We start from the raw sequence: 21,398 nt of genomic DNA, 5'->3' as shown, positions 1-21,398 counted from the left end.
CTTGGGGGGGGGCCTGGCAAAATATAGTTGAGAAACACTGCTATATACCAATAATTATGCGGTATGCGTCCCAATGCTTTCTCGTCTCAATTTTTCCCTCTTTTTTTCTTCCCATGTGCCACAAAGTTGTTTTTGACCTGATGGTATCCCAAACATTATTTTCTTCACCATTTCACTTCCAATGCACAGCAAACACACACACACACCCGCTCACACTTACACACACACACACAGAATTGGTGAAGGCTTCCAAAATAAATGTCATTTGAGCCTGATGAGCCAAAAGTAAAGCTATGAGAGGATTCTGGTTGAGATTTATTCTAGAGAGGATCAAAGAGTTTTGAAATCATAAATAATAATTGTGGCATTAATGTGATCCTGTACGCAGTTTGGATGGTGGAACTAAAACGGTTGATTCCTGTTTATTGCTTGGGTTTAAGTGTACAATGATTAACAACTGATGATAGATGAAATTAATTGGTTATTTTATAATCAATGAATCATTTGAATACCTTGTTGTCATTTAAAAAGGAAGAGAAGGAGGAACAGAAAAATAAAGGAAAGAAGTAAGGTATGCTTGTACAAATGTTATGAGCTTACAAATACTAGTGATAGTATTTTGCCATACGGAAAATTTGAGGTGATGATATGGTAAGTCATTTCACAGTAGTGCAGATTACTTATTTAAAAAAAAATTAAAAAAAACACAATTTTTGCAAGAAATGTCATCAAGCTTTAAGCTTGTTTTGGTAGGCAGTGCAGATGAAGATGACGAAGATGATGGCGCAGACTTTTGTCATCTGATTCCTCTGTTGCCGGGTGGGAAACTCCCTGTGCTTCTTTTAGGGAATCTCTCACGGATGCATGCACATGGGACAACTGATAGAAATCAAAATGGATCTCTCCTTTGTTGGAGGGTTAGGTGGTGTTGTTTTTTTTTCTCCCCTCAAAAATATCTTATTTTATTTACTCGGTAATAACAAGAAAATGCTCGGCCTGATGTGTTATTATACAGCGCTGTATTGTGTCTTTTGCCAGTGATTAGCTGCGGCTCCAATGTTAGTGGCTAGCATTGCTAGCGGCGCTAGATGCTAGCAGCATTAGCTGCTCGCAGTCCTCAACTGCTCCATATAGGCAGAGAAGAACAGTCCGATTACTTTAAAGGCAGCTTAATTAACATACAGTAAATAACTCAAAAGAAACAGTTCCCGTTCCTACCGATCACTTTAACAAAACCGGGTTTGCGAAAATTTGCTGCTGTGGCTTGATTTCATTTTGTTTTATAAACAAGTGAGGAGGTATTTGTCTAAAATCTCAGTAATGTTTAGAGAGTGTAAAAAAAGTCTTCTGATTTCAGTTTAAATTTAAGTTAAAAATGTTAGCTCAAAATGAAAGAGGTAAATGTATTAATCATTTTTTTATTCTATTCATTGAGCAAAATATTTGATGGCTACATCCCTGGTTTTAATTCTTTATTATTCCAAATGTTTTGTGTGTTATATCAAAATCCTTCAGTCGTTTCAGTTTTTGGGTGCCACGCGGCTCATGGACCAGTAGCTGCGGCGCTCTTCCGTGATGTCAACATCGGTGACGTTCCTGCGCCGTGTCCAAAAAGGATGAGGAAATTCTCGGGAATCTTCCAAGGACGAAGACACACATGGAATTCATCAGCCGCAACGAGCAAGCGCCTCGTCGTCTTCCCGCCAAAGCGATTGGAGTGTCAACAAGTGACCCCGTCCTGACACGGCATGCTCACCAACCAAAAGGCATCATAAATGTGACATCCCATAATCAGGACTCTTTCTTGATGGCGTGAATCTGTTACGGGCCAAACAGCGAACAACTGCAACTCATGTCAATTTGAGCACAGTTTTTGGACAAAAGTTGTATCGAATTCGCCCAAATAATAGTCACCATTTTTTCCCCATATATGTAGTAATTTTTTTTTATGTATAGGACATGGTTAAATAACTGGAAAAAAAAATAAAACAAAAGTAAACAAACACTATAGGTTTCAACTTGATGCAATTGTTGCATTTGGTGATTACCTGGGAATCACCTGGACTTAAAGCAATTTGTTCATAATAGGTTATTTTTGACCCAACTGTTTTTAGAATGTATGATTATTTTGCGGTTCAGCGCCTGGCTAAATGACGGTGATAATCTGATCAAGCTGTGTCATTTAAGGGGATTAAAAGATAGAAAGCCCCACTTGACCTGCATGGGCACCCCCTGACCCTTTGTTGTCTCCTTGATGGGGGCGTGTCATGAAAACAAAGCGAGTGAATTGTCAGTTGTTGGGGGTACGATAGGAGGGTCGAGGGGGCGGCGTCGAAATATTGTAGGCCTGCAACTAACTATTTCAATAACACTGGAATGATGAACTGGGTAAAAAAAATCATTTTCATTTACAGTATTTATTAGAAACCAGGACATAATTTTGAATTGAGAGCACTTGCAGAAAATGCAAAATATGAATGCATTAAGATTCAGTGACCGGTTTGGTCCCTAGAATGTCACGAACAGTCGATGCTAAGTTAGCATGAAGCTAGCAGAGCCTTAAGGCAGTTTGTACACAAGGTGTGTGTAGTAGCTCTGTTTGTTTTATGTTTAGTTTGTAGCTAAATTTCAGATGGGTGTGGCAGGCAACATTCAAAAAGTGCGCAGTTTCGTTGATTTTTATGTATTTTAGACATGTTGGCCATCTTATGTCAACTAAAAATGAAAACAATCAACAAGCTCAGCTCACTGCAAGAGGCTTCCTCCATCAGCAAAACAAATTTATAACAGAAGAAATGTCATTAGGATTTGGGGCTCATTTTAAGAACAGGACCTACAAAAAATTGTGAGAGGTGTGCACATAACCACATATAGATCGGATTTGATGCCCCCGAATCACACGTGGAACCAACCCAAAAACTCAGAACCTCTTGTAGTACAAACTAAGTGACCAGGAACACATGCAGAGAATCACATATAAAACCAAATTCAATGATGTGCATCTATAGAACCAAAACAGTGACCCAGAGCCATGGCCAGAATCAAATGAATGACCCAGAACACTAGAACCACTTGTAGAATCGACTCAATGATCCAGAATCGCACGTAGAACCAAGTTGGCGACACTGCGGCTATAAAGCAGACAGAACTCCAGAAAATGTTAACAATTTGATTTGCTTAAAAGATCTAAGCTCAATGAATCAAATCCCCAAACAATTTTTGATTGATCATTCAGTTGTTACACCCTTTAATAAATTCATCCCACAATTTGGCTCAGAATTAGAAATCACCTAAAAAAAAATGTCGAGTTCAAAATCTGCTCTACAGTGAGACAGTGAAAAGCAAACCGCTAAAGATTTATAGAGCAGAATTTCACTGCCTGAGTTGTTGCTGCAGTTGCATGCGTGTGCACGAGAAGAAACTTTTCCCTGCTTCAGCTCCGAATCAGCCCGTCCGATGAAACAACTCAAGACACAGCAAAGGGCCTACAAACCGAATCAAACCCAGCCGAACCGAGCCGAGGCCGAGGGGAACCAGTAAACAGTGCCACTCACCCTCCGATAACTCCAATTCCAACTCGGCCAGTTTGGCCCGAACCTCAACGGGTATCGGCACCAACGGGTCCATGTCCGCCATTCCGCCGACGTCAGGCGCCTTCAAGCTATTTTAGTGTTCTTGTCTTCTTTTCCTTCTTTTTCCTCTCCAAACGATCCAGAAAAAAACAAGTCGGAACCTCGCGGTCCGTCCGTCGGCGGTGATTTGCTTTGCTCCTCTTTTGAAGCTCCCGGAGGCGTCAAGTTCAGAGATGTCAGATAGTTGCTTCTGGTGCTTTGCCTGTCAAAAGAATACACAATTTCCAACCTTTTACAATCGAGCTTTTCTTTTATTTTGAAAGAAAACTCGGCATTTTCCGGGTTACGCTGAGCACTACCGCAAGCCTTACACAAGCGTTTGAAAAATCAGTATTTTATTTGCGTAAAATGCTTTAAATGTCCATGTAGCGACTTTGAATTAAACAAAAAAATTATAAAATACATATGCAGGTTTCGTGAAAGAAATGTTTTCGAACTTTAACAAAGTGGCGAATCAGGCGTCGTTTGAATGTTTAGAAAGTCAAATATTTCGTTGGCCTTTGGGTGACGTCCCTTGGTCTCTGGCTCCACCTATTGGCTGGAAAATTAAAAACCGCCGCATCCAAGGTGGGTCCGAAACGAAACCCGAGCATTACCGATCCTGAAACAATTACATTTTAGCATTATTCCCTAAAATTCTCATTCATTTTTTATATATATTTTACAGAATTACATTTATTGTAAGAATGGTCAACAGGAAAAATATTTTTTAAATAAACAATTTTGTACTTGTTATCTAATGTCTGTGTAGAAATTGTCGTTTATGAATAAGACATTAGCATTCGTACATACATAATTACAAGTTTCCCCTACCGCTTGTGCAATCTTATTTTACTTACGAAAATCCATTTCAACCCAAAAGAGAAATTGGAATAAACCAGGAACACACTAAATAATGTCATTTGTAACCAGATTTTCCTTAAAGGGACAATGTGTTATTTAGACCAGTTTTCATTACCGACAGCAGGGGGTGCTGCAATTACCATTGTCCGTAGCTATAACAGACATGACAGCCCCCCGACGAGAACACGTTTATTTGCAAGTTGTTTTTTTTTTTTATTTATAATCATTTATTCTTTTTAATGGAAAATTGTCTGAATTTTACATTGTCCCTTTAAAAACTCCATTGGGGGAAAATAATTTTTTTTTGCTTATTTGTCAGGCATGAAGTAAAGGGAAAACGTTTCAAGAAGCAAACAAAAGAAAGAGCTCTGCATTTCCTCAACAGTGCCTAAATGTTTATTTTCCAGTAAGCTACATTTATTCCCTCCAAATGAGACGTTGAACATCCTGTCACAAGAGTAACTTAAATTATCTAAGCCAACCACACGCTTGATTCCAGTCTCGATGAAGAAAAAAAAACAAAAAAACAAAAAACAGAGCAAGGTCAAATGGTAACAAAAGACAGAAAAAAAGGTGTCTTTAGGCCAGCCCTGACGCAGAGTCCTCGATTGTCCACAGCTGTTAGCGTAGCGAGTACTGTAGGTTGCGCTAATGAGTGAAACCACAGTGAGTATAGAACTTGAGTCTTGTGCATTCCTCAGGTTTTACAAGAACAAAAAAAAAATCTGTAGTTTTTCTCAGTTGTGTCCCATCTTGGGGAGAATGGCACGGTCAAAACAAGGAAAAGGTAGTTGTGGTAATGACAAATTAAGATGTTCATAATTTTGCAAAAGGGTAGCTCTGCTTGTTTTGCTCACGCATGTGTTCACAGTTCAGAGTCCAACAGATCAGGCCTGACAGGAGACAGCTAAACTGCGCGCTAGCTACACACTAGCCACAGATTAGAGCCCTCATGTTGTCATTTTTTTTTTAAGAATCTTGCGCCAGTCACATGAAAAGGTTTAAATCAAACAAAAAAAAGTTTTGATGTTCCCACACAGACAAACATGGCGGCAGAATCAACATTTCAAGAACCGAACCAAGCCTCGAGCTAACTAGCGGCTAATGAGAAGTACGCAGCAGTTAGCCTGTGCTTCAAATGTGCTTTACGCTTCACAACCTCAGTGGCACACACATACACGCACACAAAACATTAGATGCAAAAAACTAAAACAGGATGATGATTATTACAGTAGCCAAACCACATTGCAGAATTTTAAACGGTATCATGGATTTGTCTAGCTTAGCTTAGCTCGAAGACTGGACTTGTTACCATTGAGAAAAATGCTCATCAAAACAAACAAGCAAATTGTTAGTCAGTGTTCATAAATGCACATTAAATACAATTTTTTTTTTTTTTTTTTTTACCTAGCTGTCTTTATGCTAAAATAAGCTAGGCTAGGCAAAGCTAAACATACCCATAAGTTTGGTAGGAATTTCTCGCACACGAGAGAAAGTTTGTTCCCCAGATGAAAGGGGAGAATCAAGCAGTTGAGGAAGTTTGTGATCTTTTTGCGTTGTGTTTTTTTTTTGTTATGTTTTTAGTGGCGTCATTGTGTAAACAAGACCAAAAAAAAAAAACAGTGTCAATGGAATGAAACCAAAAAAAAAAACAATTGTACATCAAAGTCCACACGCTAAATAAATCAAAAAAACAAAAACAAAAAATCAAAAAGCACATTAAGTTTTTTTTTGTTGTTTAAATCCTACATCCAGCTTGTTATCGACATTAATAGATTTTTCTTTTTAGGTACCTCTTATATTTTTTATCTGCTTATTTACAACTGTACAAGCAAAGCACACACCTCAAAGTGCATAATATTTAATACAGTATCAACTCTGGTTGCAGTTACGGATTTTCACGTTCACCCGCCAAAAACAACCTGATTCCAAACCACTTTTGCTATTATTCAGGATGTGATACCAACAAACAAAAAAAATGGGCAAAAGTAAAACCAAAGACGCTAATAGATTTATTTGCACTCTGCCTTACATCACTAAATATTCTCTTTAGTAGCGGGGGGGGGGGGGGGCGAACACTACGCCTCTATGCTCGCTCGACTGGTATAAAAGTTAAGGCAAAGTCACTTTTCAAGTTCAAATAAAATTCAAGTTTCTCAAACACTGGATGGAAATCTTTTCCGAGGAGACGCCGCGCGCCAGCTGCTTTCCCTCTTGCTTCAAAAACAAACAAGAAAAGAAGGAATAAACTGCACCTCTCCTGAAATGAGCATCTTCTCTCGGCAATTGAAAAAAAAAAAAAAAAACATCCGTGTGTATCTCAGTCTAAAAAAAAAAAAAAAAAAAAAATCGCAATTGTTCCCTTCTCTTGCTGGGATTTCCCTAAATGCTTCAAGTGGAAGGAAGACGCATTTGTGGAGATTTGGACTTGGACTCGCTTATTTACATTTGAAGCCAACATGCTGCTACAGGGCTCTCCACATAGGACCGCTGAGAGGGAGGAGGGGGGGTGCCCTTTCCTTCCTCTAAGCCCCTCCCCCAAACCCCACCCCTCAATTAAAAACAAAGATATCCTTCAACATCACCTACTGCTGTCTTAACTTCAGCTCAAAATCACAGCAACCTTTCTACTGCGACAGGATGGACCAAGGCTGGGGGGAGGGGGGGTGTTCCAAATAGTCCGACTTGCCAAATGCGCAAAAATGTCACAGGAACCGGAGAGACCCAGGAGACGAGCGAGCACGAGCGACTTCCTGCACCGTTTGTATAGCACAAAACCAACTGAGTTGCATCAGTCTTCCAAAGCTCAAAGTCAATAGCACCAGTGTCCTTTCGTCAAGCACCGACTTAGCAAATCCTGTAACCTGACGCGTTTGTAACTCCAGCAAAAATTACAAAGTTGTGCCTGCATTTTTCGTGAAGCGCGACCCTAACCTGCAGCCTTGTCGCAGTCTTTGGAAATTGGCGAATGGGACTTAACAAGTGGCGCGCAGAGTAATCCGCCAGCAGCTTGGGAACTTGCGAAACCCAAGACTTTCGTAACTCAAGCGAAACTTAGTAAGTTGCTGCTTTCGTAAAGCACAAGAAACTAATGCATTCTGACTTTTTCTAAGCCTTACCCAACGGTCCTTCGTAAAGCATGACATTTTTTGAGTCACAATTGCACCTTCCGTAAAGCCTCGGACAAGTCACATCTGCGTCCAATCTGATGCTCGAACTCGTTCCGCATCATGCAAACGCAGTTTGATAAGTCGCGTATGTGGAGTAGGTGCAACATATCTCACACGGGGCAAGCTTGGTCAAACTTGGATGCGACTTTCCGATTGGTACATAAAGCACACGAAGGACATTCACATCTCATCTGAGTTACTTATGAAGCAGGTGAGACAAAGCTGGGCGTGGTGGTGTGTGGAGGGGGGTTCGTTCATGTCATCTGATACGTTTTGTCCTTTTTTTCTAGTCCACCCTGACCCAAACACATTTGCAGTCTTCCACCCTGGCCTGTCAATCAAAGGCAAAGAACAGCGGCTGGTATTCACTTCCTAAATCCTCACAGAGTCCGCACTGAGTAAACGGGCCGAGACTGCGTCGAGCTAACGGTGCCAGTAGGCGCAGGCAAAGCGCGCCGCGCCGAGCTAATGCCGTGGAAGAAAAAGTCCGGGAAAAAGTGTGACTGAGTGGCGAGCATCTCTCTCTGTTGCAACGTGTGTAAGACGCGACAGAATGGAAAAAGGGGAGCCCACTCCACATGCTAACAAAAGAGGCGCCGCCGGCACTTTCATACTGCTAGTAAGTGTCGTTTGTGCCAAGGGTTGCAAACATTCTGGGAATTCTTTAAGTTGCTAACTTTCCATGGAAATGTATGGTGAATAATAGGAAAACAATCTAGCGGTGGACATATATTTGGGTACAATTATAATCAAAATATTTCAGATTTGAATTTAACTATTTTTTCAGCTTGGCTTGGTCGATTTTTTTTTTTTTTTGCATTGTGTTATAAGCCAAAATTTCAGTCAGGCACAAAAAACGGGAGCAGTGTTTGCATGGACATCTGCTTCTAGGGAAAAAAAAACCTAAATACCTAGATGTTAATTTGTGATCCTCAATTCCCAATTCATTGCCATGGAAAGTTTCCAGTTTGAACTATTTCCAAAATTCCCATTCAGGCCTTTTACAGCCCTTACCTGTGCCAGAAACAAACAAAAAAATTAGACAACTAAAAGTGATTGTTAAAAAGAATAAACAAACAAAAAAAGGCCTGGGGGAGGGGTCAAATAAATAGACTTAAAAAAAAATGATACGGTGCTTCACATGCACAGTAAAGTGCTTTTTGTCTGCGAGCCCTGATCCAGAAAAGAAGGCGTCCTCTTTGCTCGTGTTGAACGTGTGGAGAGAAGAATGGATTAGCCCTGACGTAGTTCCTTTTTTGAAAGCATCAATGCAGAAGAGGAGGCCCTACAGGGGGGACTTGGGCGGGGTGAGGTGAGAATCCTTCTTCTCCGGGTGCGGCGGCGGCGAAGAGGCCCAGCGGCCGGCCGGCCTGCGCATGTCTCGAGGGGGTCTTCCCGTAGCCATCTTGGAGGACAAGAGGCAAGTCTCTCTTGCCTTGGCAGCTTCCCCCATCGGGCCTGATACGTCGGGGCACTTTCTCTCTTCACCCGTGGGGGCAGAACCTGCTGGCTTGGCTTCCTTGGGGGCGAGCGGCTGCGTCAGTGCAGGGGTCTCCTTTGCTCTCTGGCAGATCTCGGCGTAGGAAGGCTTCCGTTGCTCCTGCAAGCACACGGGATGTTACTGAAAGGCAACGTTGGATAAACAAGTATCGAAATACCGGTCAATTAACTTGACAGGGTTATTGCCCATTAATTGTTGTGCCTTTTCCCAAAGGCAAATATTCTTACTCCTCAGTAAAAGTGACTAATATTAGAGATCCTTGAAAGAGAATGTCCAGATGCTTGTAATCTCTTGCCCCCAGGTGTCTAAGGTATATGGAGGCATTTCAGCGGGGGTACAGGATATTTTAACGAGGTTTTTGGAGCGTGCACTGACCGTTGCGGCACCATTGACTTGCACCGACTTGCTGGCGGTGGACAGTGTGCCGGGAACTCGCTCAACGGATAGCTGTGCTTCCTTGGCCTGCTTTACTTCGGACACCTTCCCTTCCCTGAAAGCAAACGCCGAACAAATTAGCCAACACGTTGTGTGGGGGCCATAAAATCAGCCGATTTCGTGGTCACATTGCTGACACATGACCGGAATGGAGAAAGAGCAAGTTACATTTACTCTTACGTTTAATCAAGGAGTTTTTGTGATACATTGTCAAGTTAGGGAGTATATTTGTTCTGAGTGAATTTCCTCGTGCCTTGTTGATTGTACTGCCTAACAATCAAACAAGACATGAGGAAATTCACTCAAGAACAAATATCTGAAAAAAAAAAATCTATTACAATACAGTAAGGAAGTATTAGTACTTTGTTACTTCCGACAGGACTCAATCGATGCATAACCAGTGAAAAAGGATAAGTGAGGGGCTTACGCTGTCGGGACAGTGGGAGGCGGCGGTGGCGGGTACACCGTGGGGGTCCAGGTAGACGCCACAGCAGGAGCGTGTGTAGTGGGCGAACATATGAAGCTCACAGGCAACAGAGAAGAAGAGGGGGAGGGGGAGGAGGAGTTAGGGGGTGTTCGAAGAAGCTCTTTGGAGCCGACGGAGACTGGGGGTCCTCCAGGACTGGAGTCCGCGCTCATGTTCTGTACAATACATAAACATCAAACTGTTAAGACAGCTGCAGCGAAATCAAGCAAAACAAAGACACAAAACAGCCTCCAAAATCCTAGAAGGACGAGTTAGCGGTAATCAAAGGTCAGTGAGTCGTACTCTGTCCTTGGTGGGCGCGCTGGGCAGCCGGTTGTCGAAGATGTCTTCTGCCTTGAGGTGGCCAGCGGCTCCGGGTAAAGGAGGGAAGCTGGACAGGCCCAACTCGAAGCTCGGAGATGGAGGTTTGGGTGGAGGCGGCGGTGGCGATTGAGGTGTCACTCGCTTGTGGCACATAAAGGGCTTTGTTAAACAACGTTATCAACGCGAATGGAAAAGATATGTTCTCAAATAAGGAAAAAGGACTTACTGTAAACTTATCATCCCTCTTTTTCCTAGAAAAAGCAGAAATGTTTTTGAAGGCTCTGAGGACGGCCTACATGAGGAAACTTCATGATGCGTCTTACCTTCCTCTACCCATTCCCAGAGAAGAGTAGTCTGTTGTGGCGTTAAAGTCGGGCACTCGGCCCGTGCCCACCGTCTCCCGGCGGGGAAAGGCGGGGGCGGTGGCGGAGGGTAACCTGTTTCTAGGCTGGCTGACGGGGAAGCGCGTGGGCGGGCTGCTGCGGACGCTGTTCAGTCTGTCGCTGGGGAAGCTGGGAAAGAGGGCCGGACTGTCCAGGAGCCCTGTGCGGTCCGCGGCCGGAAGGGTTGGCCTCAAGTGAGGCTTACTGTGATTCCTGCGGGGAATAACCACAAATCTTAATCTTTACATATGAGCTTTTGTTCCGTTTTACCTGGAAACCATAGGAGTGAAGCACCGACCTGGTCCTGGGTGAGTGGTGTCTAACAGTTAGCGGAGTAGTAGCTGGTTTGAAACTGGCCGATGTAAATCCATTGATGAACTGGTTGTTGTGAAATGGAGCAACCTGAAAATACAACAAACACGCTTAAAGCTCTGAAAAACGCCCTTGCTCAATTCTGACATGAAATGTATGCGCAAGTGCATGTGTAAGTATCTCTGACCTACGCAAACACCAACATAGGGCTAGACGGTTTTAGGGAAAATCTGCATTGCGATGTTTCTGAGAAACTGCGATAGACTTCGTTTAAGAAAGGTCAATTCTGCAGCTCTTTCTAAGGGTAATAAAGCTTACAAAATTGCCCACCAGCTTTTTTAAAGGCTTCAACAGAAAATTATGATGCACACGCACAGGTTTAAGAATCTCTCTTTTTCCTCTTTCTTTTTATCGAAACGAAAGGCAGCTTTTTCACCGCCGCGAATTCTTACCAACGTGGGGTCGATGAAGCTGTGTGTGGCTGACCAAGCCTGGGGTGTGATGAGGCTGTAGAGGGGGAACTGCTGCTGGGGGCTGTACACAGGCGGGATGTAGTAGGAAGTGGTGTAGCGTTGCTGAGCGTACGGGTTCACCTCCACCGGCCGGTAACCGTTCTTTGGCATGAAAGTGTTCAAAGCGATTGCCTTCGCCTTTATTCTCGCCTGCGCGACAAAACACCACACCATGACAAACTAGCAACAATCTTCGAACAGATGTGCAGTAAATGTATTGACATCTTAAGTGAGGCAATTATTTGGGCCTCTTCCTTTTTTTTCGCAACAGGAAATCCATTGAGAGTGCCCTCAAAATGGCTCACCTTGATAGGCTTCCCTTGAAAGGTTTTCACCTCCTCCCGGAGGTACTGATATGCCTTGAACAAGACAATATTTTGTCATTTTAAATTTACAGAGGTGCCTTTAAATACAAGTTTCATTCATTCCCTGTCACTATTTTCTCATCATCATTCCCCACCATATTGAATAGATTCCATTCATTCTTTCCAGCCGTCCCCAAAAACACAGGTGTAAACACAGGTGTAATGTTCCCTAAATAAAATAGCACTCTTTCATATTGTATTTAAGATAAACAAATAAGCAATAACATGCCTAGAAAGAATAGATATCATTTCATGCTTCAATCCATTGCATACCATCTGGTGTTCCCACCTCAGCTCCATGGGGTTAAGTTGTTTCATTGTTTTGAACAAAAAACCTAAAATTATCAGTTTATGGTTTGCTTTGACAATAAACATACTTAAAAAATAACAGCTTGAAACTTTTTCTTTGGATCCTGTCCACTATCTGCTAAATCACCTCTGACTGTGCAGTGAAATTAGTCGAAACGGGTGTCATCACATTGTAAAAAATAATTTCAAAATAAGACAAGATTGGTGTGTACATAAAAAAAGCTATATTTATCTTTTTTGTTTTTCAACAAATTGAAAAAAAAAAATGAGTACAGTGGAGTGTTTTGTCAATTTGATTAAAAAAGAAAGCCCAACATTGTTTTACCTGTTGTGCATCTGCTTCAGACTCAAAGGTGATGAACCAGTTGTCGTTGTAGGCAAATTCACAGTTAATGAACTTAGGTAGGTTGTCCCCTTTAAACAGAGCCTCCACCTCCTGTGAAACAACAGTAAATGATTCCTTGTGTGTTGCTGCATAGTCTGTATGACTTCAGTATTCAATACAATGTAAGAAAAAAAAAAAAGAATTTGAATGTGATTTCAAACTTGACAAGTACTGACAATTAACATTTAAAAATGTTGTATTATAATGTTACAGAGTGCAAATAATTACATCTAGAAAACCAACAAACTTTTTGAATAGATGAAGTACTCATTATGTTATTAAGTGATCGTGAGTCGAAGCAGAACAATGAAAGAGCCACATGTAGCTCTGGAGCCGTGGGTTGCAGAGCCCTGCTTTGTATGATTAATTCATTATTGAAACAGTATAATTTCAAAATAATTTGATTTGATTGTTTAATTTCGTCACGTTTGAAACCAAAATGTCCCCCTAAAAAAAAAAAAAAAAAAAAAAAAAAAAGTTCAATGAACACTAACGCTACCGTGACACAAAATACATAATTCCCAACAATAGTAACACATATAACAGAACGTTAAAATAATCTGACAACACACAGGTTCACTCACCTCCAAGGGGGTGCTCTCAGGAACCTCTCGGAGAATCACGATGCAGCGGTTCTGATTGGGTCGCACCTTCTCCCCCTTTTCATCCACCTGGACCAAAGGCAGAGCTGGAAGAGAAGGAAGGAAAGAAGGATGACAGTGAGGTCAACAAAAACAACTTACATTGTGTGTAAGTCACATAAACGTAGTATATTATATACTACACACATACACGTGTGTGTGTGTGTGTGTATGTGTATATATATATATATATATATATATATATATATATATATATATATATATATATATATATATATATATTAAAAATCCAGTGACATACTGTAGTACTTATGACTTTAAATGTGTGTAGATTTTTAAAAGCGGTGCCTAGTCAGGTGAGTGGCATGGGAGTTGACTGGTTGGGATAGCCAGTGTGTGACTCACTACAGGTGTCTCAATCCAATATTTATATTGCATATCGTTCTGAGATTGTTACGGTTTATTGTGCTTTGTTGGAAGCGTATCACTTAATCAAGTGTCTTTCATACAAAAAAAAAAAATGAAAGCATACATAATTCCTGCTTACTTCTTATCTATATCTGTTTGGACAGAACTCTAGGCTGCAATATTGTATCGAAGTGAAAACGTTGTCCCGGGATACGGCTAACTCTTGCTCATGGTGATACAATATAAACCATATTATTATATTTATTAATGTTGCGATAATTGTGTTGAGATTATTCAAGTCAACGTTTTAGCTGAGAAAGGGTCAAGATTTAAGCCTGCCTGATGTCAAGTGACTAGCGTCTCACACTCACAGCGTAAAATGTCCACGATGAGCTCCATGTCCGTGCTGAGCTTTTTGATGTGATCCAGGTTGGCCACCGTCACGATTGGCACATACTGGTCGCTGTCCATTTGGGAGATGAGGTAAATGTCACTGGCCAGGTTCTCGCTGTGGGACAAAGACGAGGCACGCTTGCTAAGTTACAATTTGCGCTGGGAGAAAAACAGTGATGGACAATAAGAACAGTAGGTAATGGAACAGTCCCAAAAATAGGTTGGAGCAAAACTATAACTATAACTCTTTCAGTGCCAAGCGTTAATGGAAAAGGAAACCTGTAGAGGGCGAGTATCTTTAGCATTTTCACTTACCTTTCAAGGCATTTCAGAATTTCATTATTATTGTTATTTTAAAAGACGAGAATTCTCGTCCATGGCACTGAATGAGTTACGACTGTGATGCAAATGAGCAAAGTTCGCTCAAAAACGCTCACCGAGAAAGACAGAATTCCAGGGTTTTCTTCAGGTGCTCCCTCAAACATTCCTGAGGATTCTCTGGCTGGGGCTCACTGACTGTTACCACAGAAATACATTTTAATAAATAAAATGCTGAGAAGGATGTTTTCTACAGAAGTAATTGGGGGCTTCCAAATGTGCATTTCAAATGAAGTCCAAGATTGCCAAAGGATGGACCAAATATCTATTTGTCATTTATGATTCACTGGCCTACCTGTCGCCGGAGGCGGCCCCTGCTCTGCGAATTCTGGGTAGGGCGGCTCTGAGCACTCCAGGGCGACGGGCGCAGCCGAGGCAGGAGGCTGGGCCAACATCAGCGGTACTGGCGGGGGTTCATCGGGCTCGGGTAGCAGGGGCTCCTGGAAAGCCTTGTCCTCGTCACTGGCTCCGTAACCTCTCGTGTAAAAAGAGACGAAGGTCAAGAATCGGCAGGAGGTCTAATCAAGCTCACAATATGGACAAACACAATCTTCGTGCAAAAATGACAAGGTTATTTAAAAAAAAGAATCATAATACAGAGCCATTTGCATGTTTCCTTCTCTCAAAGTGTTTTTAACAGTCCGGAGTGGATATTGAGAATTCCAGTTATGGGAGTAATGCCATGTGTCACTGTTATCAAGTTCATTATCTTGAGCGCAACACCACGCGCACACACACTACTTCTTCAACGGACAGGACTTTCTATTTACAATTTTGAAAGCTTTTGCTTTTCGCCTATTAAAAAAAGAAAATCACTTTTGAGTAATTTCAGTACTGAAAATTATTTGTTGCAAAAAAAGGATTCAAATTTGTCACCTTTACTTGATCAAAACTGTTGTGGATTAATTTGATAATGGACTAGTTGCTCATCGAAGTGGGAAAAAAAACTGATCTAAATCAGGACTTGGGATTGAAACACAGGTAAACACCTTTAAAAAACATTTAGAACAATGACAACTTAGTCAACGGCATCTTTGATCATATTTTGAGAACAAGATTGATTTAAAATCATCCAAATCCTTAAAATTCCAGTGCCTCACAAGTAAATGTTCTATTTCTGTAGTCCTCATGGCCTATTGTCTTTGCATCAAATTCAAATAACATTTGCCTTTACATTGTAAAAACAACATTTTTTGGCCCCTTTTTACTGATAATAGTGTCCCAAATCAGTCCTGAACCTGAGTTTGTTATTGCACTGTCAATTTGAAATGTTAAGTTTTTAAAAAAGGCATAGATAAGAAAACAAGTTTCTTACACAATTCACCTGCAAAATAACTGACAGCCCAATACATTATTACTGTTAATAGTTAGTTGCAGCCCTGTTTTTATTGCTTTGTATTCTTGGTTTCAGGGAGAAAGGTTACCATCAAAAGTCAAAAGCAGTAAAAAGCAGAGCGAGGACGAGGCCAACCTGGTGGGCCGGGTTGGGCCGAGCTCTCGCAGCCGTCCTTCCATGGCTGCAGGGCCGCAGTGCACTTGTCAGCGCCGCTGCTGGGGTCCAGGCTAAACATGTGATTGGCCCATGCTTTTGCATTGGGGTTGAGGTCCGAAACCTTGGCGGATTCCTGTGGACAGAAGGTGGACTAAGACATAGCAGAATGCATTGAAAACATGTGACCAGCTCGATTAGGCAGTTAATTATTAAAGTCATCGACAGATGCCAGTTCAGCTCCATGATATGTGCTGATTTTTGCACTTTTATTCGCTTATCACAGGATTGTCCTTAGAGCAAAGCTTTCTTGGCAACAGAAAATGAAGATATTTTGGGACTTGGAAGTTTTTGCGCGCCCATAAATCTAAGCATTTTTGACGCAGACATCGTTTACAAAATTAATCTCATCACCCCACAAATAAATAACATTTTGTCCGTAGTGGGGGCTCACAATGTTCTGCATGGGAATACTGAACATCTGGCATTTACTCACATGTGCTTTGCTGGACAGTGTGGAAAGGGCTTTTGATATTCAGTCTGCCACTTCTGATTTTGTTTTTCTTTTCTTTTATGCCTGGCTCAGATTCTTCACCATTTTAGATTATAGCACCTAGAAGTGTAAGTGTTATTTTTCGAGGGCACCATCTTAAGCCCCTTTCACACTTCCGACCAGTATAAGACGTCTGTTTTCCGCCTTTTTTCCCAACTGGTTGAAGTTGGCCTGTGTGAATTTTCCAGCTTCAAGCGTAGCTTGTCTCGCAGGCGTAACGTTGGCCAAGTGACAGTTAATTGTGATGAAACAATTGTCACTGTCAGTCAACTATTTTATACAACTCACGCGAGCGTCGCTAATTATGTGGTTGCAGGAAGTCTTGTCACGTCAATCATTTAATCAAAACAACTTTTGCTTTTTGTTTTTTTATCCCTCGTGAGATGTGTATTATTTTACCGCACACAATCACCAAGCTTTGGAAAGCATTGTTTTATGTGCACATTTATTAACAGCCACAAAAAATACTGTTTTCAGAATATGTATTTGAGACAAATGTAATTTATTATTATAATTAAAAAGATAACTGAAAAACTGTAAAGAAAAAATAAGTGCTCTGACAAAGTATAAAAGGGTATGTATTGGAAAGAAAAACAAAATTATATGACAGAAAATTACATGACTGATGTAGGTTTATTTTTAAAGCCAATGCCCATTTTGATATTTGGCAGAATAAAACACAATCAATTAATCGGCTAATCTATTAAAAAGACTCACAATAAAGAAAGTAACTTGTTTTGTTTCTTTAAGGTTCACAATAAAAATTGATGAATCACAGGTAGATAGACAAATTTGATCATTTCAAAACTAGTGATTGTATAAGTATTGTATAAGTAAAACATTTTGGATTATTAAAAGTAAAAAAAACTCTGTTTTTAAAAGATATTGTTTACTTATTTTAGATAGATTTTTAAAAGGTGATGCTTGTGAAAAGTTGAATGTGTACAAGTATGTGTTCATAAATATAGATCCTTTCATAGAATTCAAAGTACAACTTGATGTAGTGTGTATATTATTTGGTTCCATTTTGAAAGGGAACCAATATATTTACAGCTAGAAATGTTAAGGCAATAGTTTGGCCTTCAATAATGCTGTAGCATTATTTATAAACATGTCAGGAATGTTGGTACAAGCAGCAAAGTTTTGTAAAAAAAAAAAAAAAGTGAATGTTCATCTTAGTTATCTTTTTAATCAGCTTAAAGCAGCGTTTTTATAATGGGGTACGAGTACCCCTGGGGATACGTAAAGGCACTAAAGGTGATAAACGAGATTTTAATGTGGTTTCTGCAGGTATCTGCAAATCCAGTTCAGTCCTCCTTTCAAAGTAAGAGCAGATTAATTGGAACATTAACCATCCATCCATTTTCCATAGCCACTTATCCTCACTAGTGCTGGTGTCTATCCAAGCCGTCTTCGGGTAGTAAGATGGAGACACCCTGAACTGGTTCCCAACGAATTGCAGGGCACACAAAGGTGAACAACCATTCACACACCCAATCACACATAAGAACCATTTAGCGCACATGTCTCCAGTCTGAGGGTCGGTATCCTGCATGTTTTCAAACCCTCTCTGTCACCCTGGTTAGTCAACTGATCGTGACTACTATCAGTGACTACTCAACAACCAACATTCTCATTGGTGGCAGCCCTGAATTGTATTCACAATTCAAATTTGAATTACTGTGTAGCAATGCTGCGAAAACCACAATGAGTGAATGGCATGCTGACGATGGCCAAGCGCATGCCCGCTCTGAACTTGAAGTCAAGAGTTTTACTCACCAAATGAGCGTTGTCCTTGGCCTCTTGTACTTGCTGCACCTGTGGTTCAGCGACAACCTTGGCGTCCTGGTCAGAAGTCATGAGCCGTCTGCTTCTTGGCTCCTCAGGGAGAAGTCTGTGTGGTACCCAGGAGGCTATGGCAAAAGAAAAAAAAAAAAAAAAAAAAAACAATAGGAAAAATGAAGCAAGGTGACGTTTGCTCACTACAGCGTCAACAGCCACACGTAATCTGCAAATATAGAAAGCCACACAGGCGGGTCTTAGCCACCTTTGCACGACAAAAACAGAATATAGAAACACTTGATCATTGATCAAATCAATCGATACACGTCATGTGAATCAATATGGCCTTCGGGCTTGCATTGATTTGAAGGACAGTGAGATGAGAGGCACCGATTGGATGGCGGTGCTCACAAACAGAAGATAGGCTCAATCAGTCAATCATTCTATCTATTGCCATGGACAACAGTGACGTGTCCAGGCACCATATGTTTAAATTTTGTGCTAGCTACTAGTAATACTAGTGAAATAAAAAAAAAAAAAACCCTGGCTGATTAGCATCTCGTGTCTCATTAAAAGTGCGAGTAGTGGTCCCTGGATGTGAGGGAAGAGATCCCTCACACTTAACCGTTGTTTATTTCAATACTTTGTTGTGTAAAGCACATTGAGTTGTTTTGTTTATGAAATAAATGTGCTATATAAATAGAGTAGTCTTGATTCAGCATATTAATTGGCTTAAATTATTGACAGTATGGTGAAGCTACAAAAATGCGGCGGTTAACTGACTGTATGGCAAACTATGTGAGCGTTGATATTCTTGGAGAGAGTTTTGTTTGTAGTATATACAGAAACATGCGTGGCAGGTGAATTGGACACTCTAAATTGTCCTTAGGTGTGATTGGGTGTGTGAATGGTTGTTCGTCTCTGTGTGTCCTGCAATTGGCTCCCAATCAATTCAACCCCCGCCTACTTCTCATAGACATCTGGGCTAGGCACCAGCAGGCCTGCGACCCTAATGAAGATAAGCAACAACAGAAGATAGATGGATGGATGGACAGAAGCGGACAGGCAAGGCCCAATTGATTCATCTTCAGTGTAGTTCCTAGTTGTGCCACAACATGCCGAGCAGTACTGAGCTGCACTTTAAGAGATGCAACATAACTCACAGCAAGAAGAGGTCTAAAATGTCATTTGTGTGGTTCTATACTTGCACCAAATGTAATTCTCAAAATGCACAAGTTTCAAGGGTACCCCACACGCAAGTGTTGCTCTGACTCCTCGCCATTACGACTCACATTTTCAACAAATTTCATATGCAGATTGCAACTTATTGCTGTACTTTACTGGTGATCTTTATAATGCTACTTGAAGAACCAGCTGTTAACAGAGGCGTCTAAGTTGGAGGCATCTGTTGCGTTTCAGCACATAAAAAGTCACGGCTTTCTTATGATTTGTCATAGGGAAACCATTTCGATCAACAAATGATCTGTCAGATAAATGCTGGTCTGTGGCCAATCAATAGCACTTTGGGGTTTTCCACACCCCCCCGCAATAAACGGGGATTTCCCAGCGTAAGAATCGCAGGTGTGAGTGCTACAACGTCAAGTGTTTTGATCACATGAGGAACACCAAGCTACATGTCTCTGCCGGCCGGACATCGAATCAAAACGTTACCAGATATGTGCGAATAAACCAATACAAACCAATTGGGCGACCAAATTGGACGAGCATTCCCGGTGTAGTTAGCGGTCGTGCCCAATGGAAGATGGCGACCTCCGGCGTGATTTCGCCCGATTACCCCAACCCCCATCGAGCTAATATTTAGTTAGCCCCCCACCTGCTAAGTTCCCCAGACTTTTCCACAACAAAGCTTTGTCACAACCCTGTTTTAAAACTGAATTTAATTTGACAAGCCTAATCGAGAATTTGCTACTCACCTGTCAACTCTCACTGGTCCGGCAAGACAATAACAAAACAGAAAAGTGTCCCGGCAGCGGCGTAGGGAGGCAGGAGACGTCGGGGTTTGGACTGAGGCCTACACAGGGCGTCCGGGGCTAAGTGCGCAGGCTATTAAGTAGCAGCCTACCTTGACCAAATAACCGTCGCAGCTCACCCAGCCTCCCCTGGGACCCCTCTAAGAGTGTCGCGTTAATGTTAGCAAAATGTTCCCCCGGCATCCAAAAGAAAAGAAAAAAAGAGGCGAGCTCCTTCCAATCAGCACTGCGAGCTAGTTAGCAGGGGGGAAGCTAGGTGGCTAACTAGCTTAGCCCGCTTTGCGCGGACCAATTCGGACAAATGTGGCGCAATTCCACGCCAGGCAAATCCCCTAACGCGCTCGACGGCTGCGTCTGCGAGGGAGGGGAGGGAATAATCGAACTGAAACGAAGAAAAGCGAACACGACAAATGAACGCAATAACTAGCTAGCGAGCAGACGCTCGTTGCTCCCAGAAACAGACGAGATTTCCGAATGGACGAATCGCCCCTTCCTTTCCCTTTCGTCTTCCACGCCAAGATCGTATACACTGAGGCGATGACGACTCGCCACAAAGAGGTCATCAAGTCATCCGCTAGCTCAATTGCTTTGCACGCTTTTACTTTTATACTTTTTTTTTACTTTTTTTAAATACTTTTTTTATTCTGTATTTTTCCCTATCTATCTATCTATCTATCTATCTATCTATCTATCTATCTATCTATCTATCTATCTATCTATCTTGAAATGTTAAAACATTTTATAATAATATAATCATTACATTATCAACAATTCGCATGTCAAATTTACTGCGTTTTAACAAGAAATCTAATCACGTAAAACTTGAACTTTTCTTCTGTTAGGAAAGTACTATGCTTGTGTTGCGAAGGAAGAGAAATATTTCACTCTTAGCTAGTAAAACTATGAGGTTGTGGGGAGTGAGAACTGTTCGTTTTGTGCTGATCTCTGGTTTATCGCGGAACCCGCAGCCGTCACGGAGGGCTTGCGCTCTAAACCCGCCTTCTTCCTCCTGCTGGCGGTGCTTCTGATTGGATACTGCTCTCAGGGGCCCGCTCCGATAGGCTATTGTTCGCGGGTTGCGCACGCGGCCCTTCTCGTGATCGAGTGGTGGTAGGCGTGGTCCTTGCGCCTCTACGTCCAATAATTAGTTACCTACACACCGCCG

General features: G+C 41.6%; 2 protein-coding genes across 2 annotated transcripts in view; both read right to left on the bottom strand.

Moving 5' to 3' along the window:
* Positions 1-3,759, bottom strand: part of dip2cb (DIP2 acetate--CoA ligase C (putative) b) — a 30,134-nt gene extending 26,375 nt beyond the window's left edge. The window contains exon 1 of the mRNA XM_088428757.1: positions 3,555-3,759. Coding sequence (XP_088284883.1) covers positions 3,555-3,636 — 82 coding nt within the window. The 5' untranslated portion in view covers positions 3,637-3,759. The remainder of the gene's footprint in view (positions 1-3,554) is intronic.
* A 1,089-nt stretch (positions 3,760-4,848) lies between these two features.
* Positions 4,849-20,689, bottom strand: larp4b (La ribonucleoprotein 4B). The gene is made up of 17 exons (XM_088430091.1): positions 20,177-20,689; positions 18,240-18,373; positions 15,890-16,043; positions 14,714-14,893; positions 14,478-14,556; positions 14,019-14,155; positions 13,222-13,325; positions 12,578-12,688; positions 11,884-11,937; positions 11,519-11,728; positions 11,053-11,156; positions 10,695-10,967; positions 10,598-10,622; positions 10,351-10,512; positions 10,009-10,223; positions 9,522-9,636; positions 4,849-9,245 (listed from the first exon to the last, which is right to left on the bottom strand). The coding sequence occupies exons 2-17, from the start codon at positions 18,318-18,320 to the stop codon at positions 8,931-8,933; spliced, it is 2,319 nt and encodes a 772-aa protein (XP_088286217.1). The 5' UTR covers positions 18,321-18,373; positions 20,177-20,689; the 3' UTR covers positions 4,849-8,930.
* Between the last annotated feature and the right edge of the window lie 709 nt (positions 20,690-21,398).

Source organism: Hippichthys cyanospilos, chromosome 12 (assembly GCF_059441005.1).
Source record: "Hippichthys cyanospilos isolate Australia breed blue-spotted pipefish chromosome 12, RoL_Hcya_1.0, whole genome shotgun sequence".
Classification (NCBI taxonomy): domain Eukaryota; kingdom Metazoa; phylum Chordata; class Actinopteri; order Syngnathiformes; family Syngnathidae; genus Hippichthys; species Hippichthys cyanospilos.
This window is presented reverse-complemented; position numbering and strand designations above follow the sequence as displayed.

Bases quoted from the DNA above. Each gene is read 5' to 3' on its own strand.
- larp4b (XM_088430091.1), bottom strand. From the start codon at position 18,320: ATGACTTCTGACCAGGACGCCAAGGTTGTCGCTGAACCACAGGTGCAG. The intron at 14,894-15,889 runs GTTGGCCTCGTC...TTTACACGAGAG, and splicing joins GGCCCAACCCGGCCCACCAG to GTTACGGAGCCAGTGACGAG. The intron at 14,557-14,713 runs GTAGGCCAGTGA...CTGTGGTAACAG, and splicing joins GGGGCCGCCTCCGGCGACAG to TCAGTGAGCCCCAGCCAGAG.